The following is a 16,123-nucleotide window of genomic DNA, read 5'->3' on the forward strand; positions in this document are numbered from 1 at the left end:
TGGGACGCCGCCAGGATCGCGACCGGGGACAGCACGGCATTTCTATGACGTCATCAGGCGGAAATCGAGGGGTCACGTTTTTAGGCGCGGTAAACACACCACTTAGAGACGCGTTCCAGGCACCATACCGTCACCATAGGAGCGAAGAGTCTACTGAATAGACGTGTATGCAGATGCAGAGTCTGAAGCCAGTAACAGTCGGCGCCATTTTTCGAATGTCGTCTGCTAATGTCAACGCGGAGACGCTAGCTTGGAGCTCCAAGCTTAGCTTACGAGGAAATCTAACATCCCTTATCGACAAACCGAACAGCGGAGAGAACACCGGGTTTCACGGGGACAGGCTCCAGGAAGTACTTTTTTTTTTTTTCATTCTTTGTTTTTTCTTTTTGCTCGACTATACCAAAGGTGCGGCGGCACTGCTGGGGTTTCGGAGCGTCCAGTCGCCGGAGCCTGCAGTGTCCATACACGCTAGAGAAACAAGGGTCCGAGGGTAAGAAAGGAGAACACGGGCAGATCCAGGGACAAGCTTCTGGGACCTTAGTTTCGTGTTCTATGCCCAGTTAATCCCGTTAGACTGAGAGCTGGCGACGTCGCCGGTGCTCCTCCGGGAGTTCATTCGAACATGCCTGTGTGACAGGCGGGACAAACTTCTCACTTTGATTTGATTACTTTTTTTTCTTGAATAGTGGGAGCTTGAACCGGATGAGAATCGGCCAAGGAACAGATAGAGTCAGGTCGAGTCAAAGATGTTTGTTTTGCTTCCGTATTGTTCTTTGCTCGTTCTCGAGAGTTCTGTGTATCCTCGTGGGAGAGCCGGGCAAGAGCCTGTGGCTTCACAGAATGCTCTTCTCACTCGAGTGAGTCTGACCAACAAAGCTTTTCGCTAGAACTCTGCCCTTTAAACTTTACCTTCGATTCTTTAATGGCATCTACGTTGCAGTGTTCGCCGAAATGTAACGCAGCAAGGCATTGTGATTGACCTTTTATTTTTTGTATACCGGCTATATTTAGCAGCAAATGAGCGTAACTGTAAATTAGTTCATATATATATGCCAATAAATTTGGCGTATTTTGGAGTTAATTTATACTAAATCCAACGTATAATCCAATTCTGCAATCCACTGCCTTTATCCGGTACGGATCAAGGGGACGTACGCATTTTCTTCCTCTCACTAATACCGTAACGATCGTGTGTCTGTTTCTCAGTCTCGTTTCAGGAACTCCCGAGGTTAAGACAACAGAGCGAAAGATGGCAGTGAGACGGAAGAAACCTATTACGAGCCCCCTATTGACCAACCACATATTGGACGAGTCTTGTTTGCTACCGGGTCATGTTTTTGTTTCTTTTCTGGGTTGCACACAGACATTTCTGTCGGCTTGTCAATGTGTGTCTCATTCCGGTCGTAGCAGCAGCAGCGACACCCCTCGGTTACCGAGGTTTGAAAAGAATGCGGGTAGGAAAACAAAGGAACACCAAGGCAGCACTCACAGCTTTCGATCTTCATGGTGCACACTTGAGTGTCGTGCGGGTACGTCTCGAACTTCATGGCGCACGACAGGAGAAGGGTCAACCTACGTTCAGAGAGAGAGAGAGAGAGAGAGAGGGGAGGGGTAGATAGGGGAGATGCGAACGAACGTATTTCGATCACCCAATCAATAAATAACTTACACGATGCTCTACTACTTAGTCGAGGAACGAATTCGCTGTTTATGCGCGAGACAGGGGCAGCCGTTGACGAGGAGATTAAACTACAGCGTGAGTAAAATAGATCGTTGGCTGCTTGAATGGATCACATACATCGGTTCCTTAACGCATCGTGCTAAGATTTCGTACAGAAATGGAAAAATATGGTGTATTTTGAGCGCTAATATTTTAAATAATTGCTTTTCATGAGTAAAGAGTGAAAAAAGCGGTTGAATTCGTTACCTACGGCGTTTGCCTACTAACAAAATGCCTCTGATTGGTGCGACAGCTGACAGATGGAGACAGGGAAAAGCGAGAGCGCTGTCACCGATGTTTTTTGAGGCAAATGTGAACTGGGCGCTTTCGGTGTATTGTACGATTCTGTTATGTTTACTAATAAACCACATCAAATAGACACAAAACAACAACAACAACAAAAAAAAGCTTTTAATTTTTGTCGGGCTACTTCGGCTATATATCAGCAGCGACCGCCATCCTTCGTCTGATGCGTCACCCAGACGTCTATTATTTGCAGACGTCCGCGCCGTAGGAAGCAAACTCGCACTTTTGTCATTTTAATCTGTACTCGCGTTAGTTCATCGTTTGAAATTACACGAAACGCGCCATATTTGGCCACCCCTGCACAACCATCTGCACAACTTTACGTCAGAAATCAGATTTATGCGGTGCCTTCGAAGAGCCAGCAATCTATTTCACTCACGCGGTGTAGGTATGGCGCCTGGAGCGCGTTTTCGACTGGTGCGTTTAGCGTCCAATGCTGCCCATACACAGAAAGAGGTCCCGAAGTAGCAACAAATGACGTCACAGAAGCCGAAGTGTCACGCTGTTGCATGTCGCGATCCTGGCGATTGGTCGTAGAAATGCTAACGAGAAGCTGCGAGTAGCACAACCGAACGCGAGTGTCGCTGTCATCGCTGCGTCCCAACTTCTGGTTACCGGAGCTTCCGTGGACTGCCTCACTGGAGAGCGACCTGCAGCAGAACAGGCGTCTGCAACCTACACCGCAGCTGTTGGGACGCCGCCAGAATCGCGGCTGGCGGCAGCACGACACTTGTATGACGTCATCGGGCGAACATCGAGGGACCACTTTTAAGGACGCGGTAAGTACACCAGTCGGAGTCGTGTCCCAGGCACCATAGTATATAGGGGTATACTTCGTGAGATGCTAGCTGCATGTAGGCCAGCTGCTTTGAGATCTACCCGCTATATACTTCCGATCGGAGTCGATCAGAGCTAGGTTTTCTGACGACACCGCAACCCTTGCGCAAGAAGCAGACAAACTCGTGCTCTGCATAAATAGGTGCGTCCTATCAACATCACTGCACGTGCGCACCTATGGGCTGGTTTGGAGGAGAACGAGAACAGTTTTTGTTTACTGTCGGAACTGCGCACGTTAGAACCCTCAGTCTCGCCGTACATTTTGCCAGAAGGCGGGGGGGGGGGGGGGGGGGGGGGGGGCGTAATTTTTGCCAAGCATTATTTGCCAAGAAAGAAGGGAAGGGGAAAAGGGAAACGCTATGTTTTTTTATGTTTTTTTTTTTTTTTTTTTTTAGTTTGAGGCTATTTCGAGGTTTTGGGGCTTAGGGCTCTACAAACGCTTTCAGGCAGCTGTGCATGGGCGCAGCCATAACCGACTTTCAGTTTTTGTTCCTTCCTTATTCCGTTCGCTCCACTTCATTAATACCACAGCAGTGCAGTTTATTGCCATTTTAGGTGTTATTGCGTCGTTCTCCCCAACATAGGCCGCTGTGGAGGATTGCCAATGCCCGCTTCAGTGGCTCGGCATCTCGGTGAGACAAGAGAAGGTCGGCAATGGCGGCTGAATCTGGCGCGTGTTTAAAGTGTCTATACTAAACCCGTAAACTCAGGAGACGGGAAAGGGGGGAAAGGGGGGGGGGGGTTAATTGTATCTCTCCCCTGAATATCCGTTCAAACACCCGCATCTCTGCTCAAATATATACCACTTGTGATTGGAACCTGATGCCGAAGTTTAGAACTTCATCTGAATCAAAAGTTCGGAAACTTTCAATGAGCAAATCCCCGGGATATGTCAATAAATCGCTTATAACTTCAGGGTCATATAATGGTAAGCTCTCAATCCTTAGTGTATAGTTCGAACCGCTAGCACTTTATCTGAGTGGAGGTTGAGAGTTCGGCGATGCCTTGTTTACGGTTGCGTTGAGAAAAACACCTTTCTTTTATCTTCTTCACACCACTTATTGAGCTAAAAACAAAAGAGCGCGTCATTAGTCCCGGTGATTTGGGAAAGAACTCACTTGACCATGTACAGTATGCTCCGATCCGAGTAGAGCCAGATGTAGTGGTTGGGTATGGTCATCTCCTGGAAGGTGACCCTCTTGGCGTTCTTGAAGAAAGAGTCCGGTCTCCACATGCGCTTGAGCCAGCTGACCGGGAGAAGCCGGTACTTCGCCGTCATGTTTCGTGGTAACCGCAGCCGGTGGTCGTACCAGGACTGGGACATGAAGATGTCTGCCACGTAAGTCTGCAAAGGGGACGTTCGGGAACGTTGAGGTACAGATGAACGTAGACGAAATGCAAGGACAAAATAGAGCCTTGTTAGAATCCCATCAAGTAACATCGGTGGTCGCCATTTCCTTGGGTACAATTGGCGAGGACTCAGATTCAATCTGGATCCGAGTCTTCGCCGAATGCGGACGCAGCCCTTGTGTTCAATATACATGCTCAGATTACGTGGCCAAGTTATGGCGGAACAATATAATTGGCGAGGCAGTTCTATATAGCGCAAACTTTTTTAAAAGGTCTATACCGTGACCACGGCATGAAAACTCAGATATATTCACGAAGACCAATCTCGGCACGGATGACTGCCGATGCCAGCCTCCAAGAATAGCTCTCGCGCCAACACGGTTCACTCTCGACGACGTGTAGGGCCAAGGGCCGAGCAAATGAGAACGCTCAATTTAAAATCGGGGACCCACCAATACCACCTATCTATAGTCGGTTACAGGTTCAGATGATCAGGGTCATCTCCTCCTATCCCTTTCCACTTCAACAAAGCGAACGCTGCAGAGCAGGTTGCCTCCTCTCCAGCGTTCGCTCCGCTATACATGAGGCGGGCGGAGCTTCTCTCGAACCCTTAACCTGTCACCAACTACAACTATAGAAAAACGTACTGTTGGATTTTCTATCCCACCTATCGCGGGCCGGTGCTGGGCAGAGAATGTACACGGATGCTGTGTCAGTGTTCGGCATGGAGCTTGCGCTCCCTTTGATAGAACGCGAGATTGAGCCGAAGACTTACCAATGACCAATATATGCCCCTCGTTGGCCCTCGGTGGGTTAAGTATAAAATTCAGCACTACGGCTTCCTCTCTATACTCCGCGACAACTTTTCTTGGCAATGCAGTGGAAGGTACGTCCCGCGTCCCCTCTCCCATTTTGAGTGTACGCAGGCTTTCCTCCTCCCCCATTTCCGGGGAGGGGAGGAGAGCCTTTGTACACTCAAAATGGGAGAGGGGACGCGGGCCTCTACCTTCCACTGCATTGCCAAGAAAAGTTGTCGCGGAGTATAGACATTTTCCACAGGAGTGCCGCCATCTTGAATTGTCGTCACTTCCAGTATGGGCGACGACAAAATAGTAAAACGTTTCAACCTGTAACTAGTAAAAAAATAGAGGGGAGCCAAAACGAGAATGTGTGACGGTTATGCTTATATCCTAAATGTCTTCTCTTTGCGTGGTGACGGCAAAGTAATGTTTTCGCCCATACTGGAAGTGACGACAATTCAAGATGGCGGCGCCCTTGTGGAAAAGGTCTATAGGCGGCGTTAACTGCATGCAGGACATGTGGTGACAGACTACGCGTCCCAAGTGCAGCGTGTACTGTTCAAATGGGACACAAGCTCTTTCGAGGACAGCGGACAACAATCTTTTAACAACTGCAATGTAGAAATCAAATTAGGTATTTATTTACTTGAAATATCTTCCAAAGTTCAAGTATCTTAACTGGAATTAAGCAGAATCAGGGGCTCAGCATATTACCTTAGTAAATATATCAAGTCAGTTTTAAAATAACAATGATCAAATTAGCTCGATTTGTCAGGCCAATGTCAATCCCTAAAGTATATAATTAGAATCACTTTCTAAACTTCATTGTCAAAGTCAAGGGCACATAGAAATAACTAAAGTCAATGGACACAGTGATTGTTAAAGGGAATGAACATAGTCACAGCCAAGGGTCAATGTCAATGGTCAAAAGTAATGGCCAGAGTTAATGGTCAAAGCTAATGGTCAAAGCCAATGACCAAGGTCACTGGTCGGAGCCAATGTCCGAAGTCAATGCTGATAATAAGCGGTCAAAGTCAACGGTCTAAGTTCATAGCCAAACTCAATGGTCAGGCTGTGTGGCGTACAAAGCTAACGGCAAGAGTCAGTGACCAGGATAAATGGGCGAAGTCGAAGCCGAAGTCAACGGGCTACTTTACCACGGAACTGCAAAGGCTGGCAGAAGTTAGAAAAAACGTAAGAGTGGGAGAACATAAAAGAAAGCACCCGATCGTTCTGCAATCTTCCGCTCTTTATGTGCACTCTTTGTCTTCGTTCACGATTTCCCATCTGTAGGTGATTGCGTGCACCTATGACACTTTTAGTATTGTATCTTCTCTTAGGGGTTCTACTAGTCCTGCTGGAGATTAAAGTGATAGGGCGCAATTTCTGTCGTTGAATGGTCAAAGGGGACCAAGAAAGCTCCGCTTCAGAATGTTCAACAAAGACTAAATTGCAGACCTGACCTCGATGCAGGCATTCGTTCGGTCAATTTATTCTATGGTACAGTCAGGTGTCATTAATACAGATGCCGTTATTATAAATACCTAGGAATAGAGACGACCTTCTCGGAGACAAACTGGGGAAATGCGTGGAGTTTCGTTTCGTTTATCCAGATTATGGACGATTTTCTTTTTCTTGGGAATGGATATGTTTATAGTAACGAGACATCACTGTGGTGCAAAGGGGGTTAGAAGGTTAACACTGGCTCCTTTTGCTGTATCGGCTTGTATATCTATCTAGCTCGTGAGTTTTTCTCCACTAATGTAACTAATCATCTGTTGGGCGTACCGGAGGGCTTGTAATCAACCTGAGTACGCTCATTGCCAATCATGAAAAGGATCGGACGACCCCCCAGGATCCGATTGCAAGGGCTGCAACTCTCTCGGCTTCCTGTTATTTTTTGTTGTTGTTTACGTCTTTGATTGTTTTCTATAACCAAACGCTTATTTCCTATTTCTGCGCAATATAACACGTAGATGGCATTATTAAGAGCGCCATACCGAAGCTTGTTAAATAGATACATTCTATATTTGTCTTTACCGTATGCCGTATTTATTTTCTTGAACTCAGGAACCCAACCTTCAATTATTTTTTCTCTTCCCAGTCTATTAGAGTCGCTGACAAGGCAAATAAAAAGGCGTGGCATATGAGGTTTATGCTTCTCGTTTCGGATTGGCTGTTGCTCGCTCTTACCGGCTAATGGCGTAATCCCATTCGGCGAGCAGAGAAAATTAGATGTTCGTGTTAAGCCGCGCCATACGCGTTTCTTAATCTGTCAGCACAACATACAATCGTCGATTTATTTCTTGCTTTGTTCGTTTATTCAGTTTATTTACTGAACTTTACTCAATTTACTCATGTTTTCCGATCTTCTATGTGTTTTCGTTTGTCGCCTTTTGTCCTCAACCTTCTTGGACATAAACGTCTCGGAGCATGCACTAAAATGAGAATTTCAACTGAACAACAACAAACGTAGCCATGTTTCCCCGGGAATACTTTGGATGACACTCATAGAGTATCAATGAGCAGTAATTAAACCCTTGAACGCTTCTATTTTTTGATTCCACGGCTCGACACATTTTTTTTTGTTCATTTACATCCTACGGGCAAAATTCACAAAATTATAAATTTCTGCTTATCTCGACAAAAGATCGTAATATCACCGATGATTGTAATTGCCTGATTATCATAGAACGCGAATCAATTAACATTTCGATATTTCCCTGGAAACTTCTGTATTACACCGAATGTCCCAGAAAGTTGGCAACATTATGCGAGTATTTGACGCCGTTCCTCTCGTTTTCTCACACTCTCTCTTGTCGTACACATGACGCCCGACACAGCTGAGCACACAGTGAAAGAAAAGTGAGGTGCACGAACAAGGTCAGCCAAGGCGAAAAAAAGTTTGCTCGCGCTGCGCGCATCTCCCAGGGGTGGCGCTGTAGGTCTAGGGGCCTTCGCCCACGCCCGTCGCCCGCTACGCGTCCTTGTAAACGTGTGCGCAGATTAAAGACGGCCTGATGTCCATTAAGATGCCCGTGGACGTGTTGCGAGATCTCACGGTTTTTGCCAGAAATGCGAGCGAACCTTCGTCGCACTTGCTCCATGGCGAGGAGACGCCCTTTAGACACCACTCTTTCTCTCTTTTACTTCTTCATCGTGGCCTAGCCTAAACATTGTTAGCTCAAAGAGTGCAAATCACGCACCAATAAGGCGCGTCTGTCAAAGAAAAAAAAGAAGAAAAAGAACAAAGATCAGACGTATCAATAACGCGCGTCTGTGACGAAAGGAAGCATAAAGAAAAAACACGAGGTCGATACTTGTAAGATGGGACGCCAATAAAAATAAAAATGCTGTAGTCACTGGACCAAGAGGAGAATATAAGTACACGTGGACTATGGGTCACCCCCGCGGTAGGTAGATTGCCCCCGTGCACGGCAAACACGGCGAACATCGAGACGACATTATTGGCATTGGGAGAGTAGCTAACTATGTACACGCGTAAAGAGCGAGCGCCGGTCGCTTAGGAACTAGGGTAGGTAGGGTTGTGTACAACCGTGTAGGGGACGATATTTCTTGCATCAAACAATCCAACGGCCCGCACACTCACAGACTCGTTTTATTATGTGGGGGAAGCAGAGCGCCCCTATAACGGCAGCCCACTCACGAATTCAGTTTGGCCTTGGACTGGACCGCAACGGAGGCTACGAGCCATCGGAGCCAATCTAGCGCCGAGAACGCGTATCACGTGACTACACTTCCAGCGCGTCACTGCACCCTTTCCGAAGGTCACGTGACACTTACGCGACGTTTGATTGGCCACGATGGCTCGTAGCGTCAGCTGCGGTCCATCGTAAGGTGAAAGGGAGGGCACACCCTGCAGCGGTAATTAATTAGGCAATGCCGTTATTTTACCAGACGAGTCTCCTCGATAGAAGGAGGTTTATTACCGCTGGAGAGAGATCCTCAGCATGAATAGACCCTCACCAGAAGTGCGGCGCGCCATCTTGCAGCGATTGCGCCAATCATCCGAGTGGGCCATTGTTTGGATACGTGCTTTGAGCTTGTATGACGTCACAGGGGTTACGTCAGCGTTCGGCGAAGACTCGGATCCTATTATACGCTTCACGTGCCCCGAAAATGGCGACCGGCAATATTTCTCGATGTACCTTTGTAGAGGGTCTGTTACGACCGTGGCCTACGGCCATAATAGAGAGTTTTAGCAGATCGTATTGACTTTCACGATACGCAATACGCTACAGCGACGTCGCATATTGCGCATGCGCGCTGCTAGCGGAAAAATGTATTGCGACGTTGTCGAAGCTGTGCTAGCGTGGGTCTCGCGAGAACGAGTTTTCGCGAGATTAGGGAAAGCCGGGGAAAAGGACGCGATTCAAGATGTCCGCCACGAAGCATGTGTCCGCGCTGCTTCTCCCGCTTCGCGGCTGCACTTCTTCGTGGCGGACGGTATACCGTGTTGCTACGAGAGGTAGCGCGACAGATACGTTTGAGGAACGCGACAGGTGACGATTTATCACGGACATAAGGTACGGCCACGAAACAAAAAAAAAAAGCTTAATTAGTCTGTGCTGTGCGCGAAAGATCCGACTTCCTGCTCGGCCACTTGTGTCGCAAGGACAGAACCAACCTAAGAAGCGAGCGACAGAGCGGATCCGAAACATTTTTGCGGAGTTTAATCTGTAGTAAACAGTGAAAAAAAATTTATGGAAAAGCAGCACAATCACAGTGACATCAGAATAGCTATGGATGCTGTTGTTTCCGACAGCTTTTCCTCAACGTCTTGTCGTTTGACTGAAATTGGGTCGAATTGGCGAGCTCGCGGCCTTCACTTTCCTTCGATTACAAACAATTTTAATTTACTTATAAACGAAGCAAAAATGACCACTTTACTCATTAACAAAAGTATAGTACATCTAGAAAGTGGCGCTAACAATACATCACTAAGGATTGCCTAAAAAAAAAATGAGAGGCGCTATCAAGCGGCTCCGGTGCAGCATCAGACTTGGCTACTGCGCAACGGATGCGCACAGCTGGGCACGCGGCGGCGCCAGTGCGTCTGCCGCGGCTATGACGTCACTCTTCTGGAATGCGCAGACCGGCGAGGCGCGAGCGGCGGCGGCGGAGCGCGCGGCGGCTGCGGCTCCGGCGTGCCAGCTGTGCGCCGTGTGACGTCACTGGTCTTCGCGCATGCGCAGCACGGCTCTCCAGGACCCACGCGAAACTGCTCAACCTCGGCCAGTGTAGCTCACGCTACAAAATTAAAAAAAGTCGCTAGTTACGTCGCGTTGGCTCTCGTAACGCTGTAAACCGAAGCGGCTTAACATTAAAAACGAGCGTGTTGGTAAATATACTTAAATAACCGGAAAGAATAAACACAAATTTGGAACGTTGTATGCGTCAGGTTTCGTCCCGAATTTGTGTTTATTCTTTCCGGTTGTTTAAATGAAGCGGCTTGCTAACGTTGGTTCAATACTAAATCACGAGACTCCGCCACGATACACATAACGGAGATTGTAGCAGACTGCGCGTAGCGGGATCGACCCAAAACGATAAACTAAAACTCTTCAATAACTCGAGACGTGCACCCGAACGTGGTCGGTTTACGATCTTGGGCTGCATTTCGCTACAAAGGCAAACCAAACAAAAACAAGTTCGCGAATACGTGTGCAGGCATCTCGAAAGCGGGCCACAGGCCGAGCCGCCGGTCGCACCAGTATTGAGAATTTTATAGGGAACCGTTTTTGCACTCCTGACACGGTTCGAGGGGCCCTCGGGTATGAACTGCGCATGCGCTACCGCAGAAGACTCGCGCATGCGCAGTGCGTGCCGGAGGGCCCATCGTGCCGCATCGCATCTGAAAAAAAAAAAAAAAAGGTTCCTTAAAACTCACCACTGTCTTAGGCGTATTCTTTCTAGGACGGCCATATTGGTCATCCAAACTCTGTCCGCAGACAAGTTATAAGCAGATGCATTAACCAAGCGTGCTTGCAACAGAGATAATTCTCTGCCATGGTGTCTGCGGGGAAACTCCGTGTCGTTTGTACGATGTATCTGATCAGTTTGACAACGGCTTTAATATCTCTGTGCTGCGCTAGAAAGAATGCTGAGGAGGGGAGAATGTAAAGGGAGGGGGACTCAATTTTAAAGGGCTATCCGGAGAGCAAGTCGTCTGCTTCTTGCTAGGGAGAATTACGATTACGTCAGAACGCCGAGCTCTTTTTAGATGGCCGAAGAAAAAAAAAGTTATTGGGGAGACCTTGAGAGATTTGGCATTGAGGCCTTCCCATCTATCCTTCCAATCAATCTGTGGTATGCCAATCACTTGAAGCTTTTTCTTCTTATATAGCATCTTGCGAAATGTAAATAAACATTGTTTGTCTTTTGTATTGTTTTTCGCCGACGCATCATAGCCCATGACGGATCTATATTGTCATCTTTCATTGTCAAAGCATTTTTTGTGATTATTTGGCGATATCTTTCATAATACCTTTTCAAGTGTGTGCTGCTCTTGATGCTGTTGTTTTTTTGTGTTTTTTTGTACGCTTGTATACCCACCCTATCATAGTCTCAATAGAGACTGATAGTATTTTGAAATAAATAAAAGCCAATCAGTGCTCGGCGTTGTTCTGACGTCACCGCAACTCCCGAGCTAGAAGCAGACAACTTGCTATCCGCATAGAATCCACAGGGCCCGCCTTAGTCTTTTCAAGACATCAAAACGGCCTAAATAAAACGAAGAAACGGGGAATGGGTGTAACAAGGCCATTTAATACGAAAATACCATCTGTTTGATGTTGCGTTAAAAAAAAAACATCCACTTGCGACTTTTGACTTGTTTTTTTTTTTCAAAATTGCTGGCACAAAAGAATAATAAAAAATTGCCACATCAGTCATTAAATAACGCGTTATCTATAGCTTCTTATTGAGTAAATACTGTGCAACAGGCTAGGGACCACCGATCCGCTCTTTGACAACAAATAAGCGTTTGCCCACAACGGTACTGCAGCTCGTGGGCAGAAATCTGATTCGCGCGCAGCGTCTGCGCAGCGTCTGCGTCAACAGCAGCGCCACCGCAGTGGACTGACCTCACCGGTATAGAGTAACGGACTAACACGTTATTACCTTTTTTTTTTCTCTTTGTTTTTAAAGGCCATGTTATCGCGAGTGAGGTAGGAGATGAGGGATAGGGTTAATGCCACCTTGAAGAAGGCCTGCGCGTTCCCCCCACTAACGATGACGTCATGCCCAGGCCTTGTCCTCATTTATGGGCCGTATTGGACGAGGCGACGCTGCTCACCATGGATCCCTCGTCGATAGAATCCAAGCTGAGAACGGTCACGTGAAATTTGACCCCGGTCGGTTTGCCTAGATGAATGAAAGAAAAAAAGAAAAGAAAAGTAAGATTTTCGTTAAGGTTAGATAAAGGGAGAGACAACCATCATCATCATCATCATCATCATCGCAGGTGTCATTTTACGTTCCGTCCCATTTAAAGCAAGTACCGCTCGCTCGTTCCGAATCAAGATTTGTTCTCGCTTTTCTCATTTGTAGGGGAAGCGAACCACAAATATTGGCTCGCGGGATATAGTAGAAGGCATAGCAAATTTCTTAGACGGAATAAAAAGAAAACAAAACAATGAAAGACGAAGTCTTTAAACTACGGACGCGCCATTTGGGTCTCTTTCAGGAAGTTTAGCTGTGCTTCCGGATTAATACGAAAAGAAAAAAGTGTAGATGACAATAGTTTTTTTATATATATGCTTGAGAAAATCAAGAATATATAAAAATATTTTCCTTTAGTGGTAAAGACTTTTGGGTATTTTAAATGGTAATGTTTCGGAGAAAGTAATCACTGTGAAGTTATTCGCGAAAATACCCGTAAAATGTATTTGCTGGGTGCTTTAAAGTTTTACATAAGAAGATTAATTTCGAATTTGCTGCGTGAATCATCTCGCGCGTCGCAACCATATGTCTCTGAAACAAATTAGCTACAACTTTTAGATATGTGCAGGTACAAAGAACGTAACTATATGTTATTTAGAGAAACGTAAATAATAAAGGCAAATTAATGACATCATAAACTGACCAAAATTACCCAAGTAATTGTTGCAATGGTGATAATTATTACGGTTTATTGGCGATGTTATATTTCTGGCGAATATGTCTCTTAGGTTACTAATTACTTCTAATAGGCGTCCACCTTTCTATGCTCAGGCACGAGATAGAAAATAATCAACAAAAACACACACTCACAAAAAAATGTTTCTCTTGATTTTTGTTTACTCGTGATTTGTGTCACTAAAAGAAAAAAAAAAACACGTTTAAATGCAAATTTAGAGGCTCTGTGCAAGATGGGTTTACATCGGCGGTCTCAAACGGCTTTCAAAAGGGGACCAGTCACGGAGTCTTCACATAGAAGGGGGACGTCACCTTTTTCCTTTGGCGGTGCCAGGTTGTCGTACTCCCTGGGATTGGCCGGAAGGATGGACGAGAGCTCCAGAGTCTCACCGCCGAAGTCCCGGATGAGGCTTCTGCGTTCACCGAAAAACAGAACGGAGAAGATTTAACTAGGTTTTAAGTACAAACAAAACAAATAATAAACAAAGAAACAAAACTTAAATGCAATAATACTACTACTAATAAAAAAAAAAACTTAAAACACATCACAGTAAAAAAAAAAAAAAATACAGTCACTGCCTGAGACGTGCTTCTTGCATGTACGACGATAAATGTCACATTGGTTGTACGGAAACTGTCCGCAGATATGTCTGCGGATAATTCTGTCATAATGTCTGCGGAAAAACTCCGCAGACATTTTGCGAATCGAAACTAAATTTAAGTGGAATAATATAACGAAGATTGAATTAAATGCAATAGAAATAAAGCTTATATAAAATTAAATAAAGGAGAGCCTAAAATGGAGTGAAATGAAATGAAATAAAGCTCTAATGAGATTAATTTCTTCGAATATCTGACAAAACGTTCACCACGCAACCTTTTTTTTAGAGGGCATTTGTAGCGTTTCGGGAACTCTGAAAAGGGTTTTTTTAAAAGCAGAATGCGGCTACAGGGATGCCATATATGAGTAACACTAAACGTCGAGAGTCGAGAGTAGAAATGGCGGGCGTATATCTGGTGGTATACGAGATGCACGAATTCTCAACTTACGGTTACTAAAACCCCTTCTTCTCAACGGCCGCGGACACGTCGGGAATTACGAAAATAATCCCTGGAGAAGTGGCACAAGAGGGACAAAGGACAAACACAAATCTCCTCGGTCACGCACCAGTCACCTAGCTGTGTTTGGAGGTTTCTGTTTGTTCCTCTTGTTCCCCTTCTCCAGGGATTATTTTCGTCGTTCTTGTCCTGCTCGCTTGTACCTTTGCAAAATCATACGTCGGGAAGTAAAGTTTCGTCGTGCGGTCGTGTTACGACGAATTCGTGATTACAGGTGCTCTGAGGGCCCCGGCTCAGCAGTTTAATGACCCAATGGAATGCCCCTTTATGCGCTTTTTTCAGTCAATATAACCTCGCGCTGTCAAATGAACGTACATGCAAACAAATCATCTTTATAAATCGCTGCTTTGCTCCTGAATTTTACTCACATTTTCTAGAAACTGATTTTGAAGTTTGCTTTACAAGCAGAGTAGAAAATAACTCCACCCTCTCACCCCATCCTGTGGTTCCACTACACACACACACAAAAAAAAAAGAAAGAAATAGTCCCCTCATTTCTTCCGACCTCATTCCCTACCTCCATGTTAAATAAGAAGGAAAGGGAGGGGGAAAGAAGAGATTTTCTGCCATGCAGAAACTGTATAATAGTTGCTTTCATCTTATCTTAGTAGTAGACCCGCAACACATTCTGCAACCTCTTTGTGATTTCTACGTACTTGTTTTCAACATTTCGCAAAACCTGATGTACAGAATGGCCGATTTTGTCTTGTAATTTACATACATTTTTTCAGGCACTTTAGGATTACCCGATGGCTGAAGTATGCTACTTCTGGGGCCTGACTGGTACATATTTTGCCTTGAAATTTAGAATAATTTGAGGTAGGTGTGTGCAACGCCTTCTGAGCATGCGCTGTAGCTCTGTTGTGCGGTATAGCAGAGAGTGCGCATGCGTCCACAGCTCAGTGACTCAGCATTTTTCGCCCGAATAATAAGAGCTGGAAAGGTCTAAAGTGCGCAGATTTGATATCGAAACAACTGGAAAACCTTCAATCCATACTTCGTTTCATCTCAAACCCGGACGAAGCCGGCGCTACAAGCCGATGGAGCAAATCATACAGAGTGAAAAGAGCACCATCATGGTGTTCATCATGCTCCTGTGCGTGTTCTGTCATCGCTGTACCAATCATATGCAGACAAGTCGTAGTGACTTGCGCTTTGTCGCGGTTTGGTTCGGCCCACTAGCTCGGTAGCGTCGGCTGCTTCTTGATTTAAAGGCCGATCAGCTGCCAGAAGGGAATTAAACTCTCCCTCCATTCCTCCTATCCATCCAAGAGAAAGGGAGACCCTCCTTCTTTCCACGGGGAGTTGCTCAAGGACGCGCTCCAGAGTGGGGAAGAGGGAAGAAGAGGGCGACAGGAAATGGAAAAAAGAAAACTGGGATCCGTTTTTTTTTTTTTCCTGCAAAAGACGATTTAGTAGATTGGCTGTTAAGCGCCGTTCACACTCTTGCGACCGAGTAAGACGGAGAAAGACCAGACCGGTTTTCAAGCCTTTTGCGACTTCTTATGACCGGATGCGCGGCAGCGGAGCTGGTCCTAAGAGATCGCAAAAGTATTAAAAACCGGTCAGGTCTCTCTCGGTATTACTCGGTCGCAAGAGTGTGAACGGGCCTTAAGCCTCTTGCGATCTCTTAGGACCAGCTCCGCTGTAGCGCATCCGGTCCTAAGAGGTCGCAAAAGGCTTGAAAACCGGTCTGGTCTCTCTCGGTCTAACTCAGTCGTAAGAGTGTGAATGGTGCTTTAAGGCCGGTTCACACTTTTGCGACCGAGTTAGACCGAAAGAGACCAGACCGGTTTTAAGCCTCTTGCGACCTCTTAGGACCAGCTCCGCTGCAGCGGATCCGGTCCTAAGA

General features: G+C 46.1%; 1 protein-coding gene across 1 annotated transcript; it reads right to left on the reverse strand.

Annotated features, from left to right (window-relative positions):
* Positions 1-1,274: 1,274 nt before the first annotated feature.
* On the reverse strand, positions 1,275-14,710 carry LOC120843172 (glycine receptor subunit alpha-2). Its single transcript, XM_040214422.2, has 5 exons — positions 14,706-14,710; positions 13,465-13,565; positions 12,332-12,399; positions 3,982-4,208; positions 1,275-1,572 (listed from the first exon to the last, which is right to left on the reverse strand). Exons 1-5 carry the CDS (start codon positions 14,708-14,710, stop codon positions 1,275-1,277), a joined length of 699 nt encoding a protein of 232 aa, XP_040070356.2.
* Positions 14,711-16,123: the final 1,413 nt, after the last annotated feature.

This window comes from Ixodes scapularis, unplaced genomic scaffold (assembly GCF_016920785.2).
Source record: "Ixodes scapularis isolate PalLabHiFi unplaced genomic scaffold, ASM1692078v2 PGA_scaffold8__174_contigs__length_109621045, whole genome shotgun sequence".
Lineage (NCBI taxonomy): Eukaryota > Metazoa > Arthropoda > Arachnida > Ixodida > Ixodidae > Ixodes > Ixodes scapularis.

Coding starts and splice junctions, on each gene's coding strand:
- LOC120843172 (XM_040214422.2), bottom strand. Junction 4,209..12,331: donor CTATCGACGAGGGATCCATG/GTGAGCAGCGTC, acceptor TCCCCTTTGCAG/ACTTACGTGGCAGACATCTT. Junction 1,573..3,981: donor AGCATACTGTACATGGTCAA/GTGAGTTCTTTC, acceptor CTCTGAACGTAG/GTTGACCCTTCTCCTGTCGT.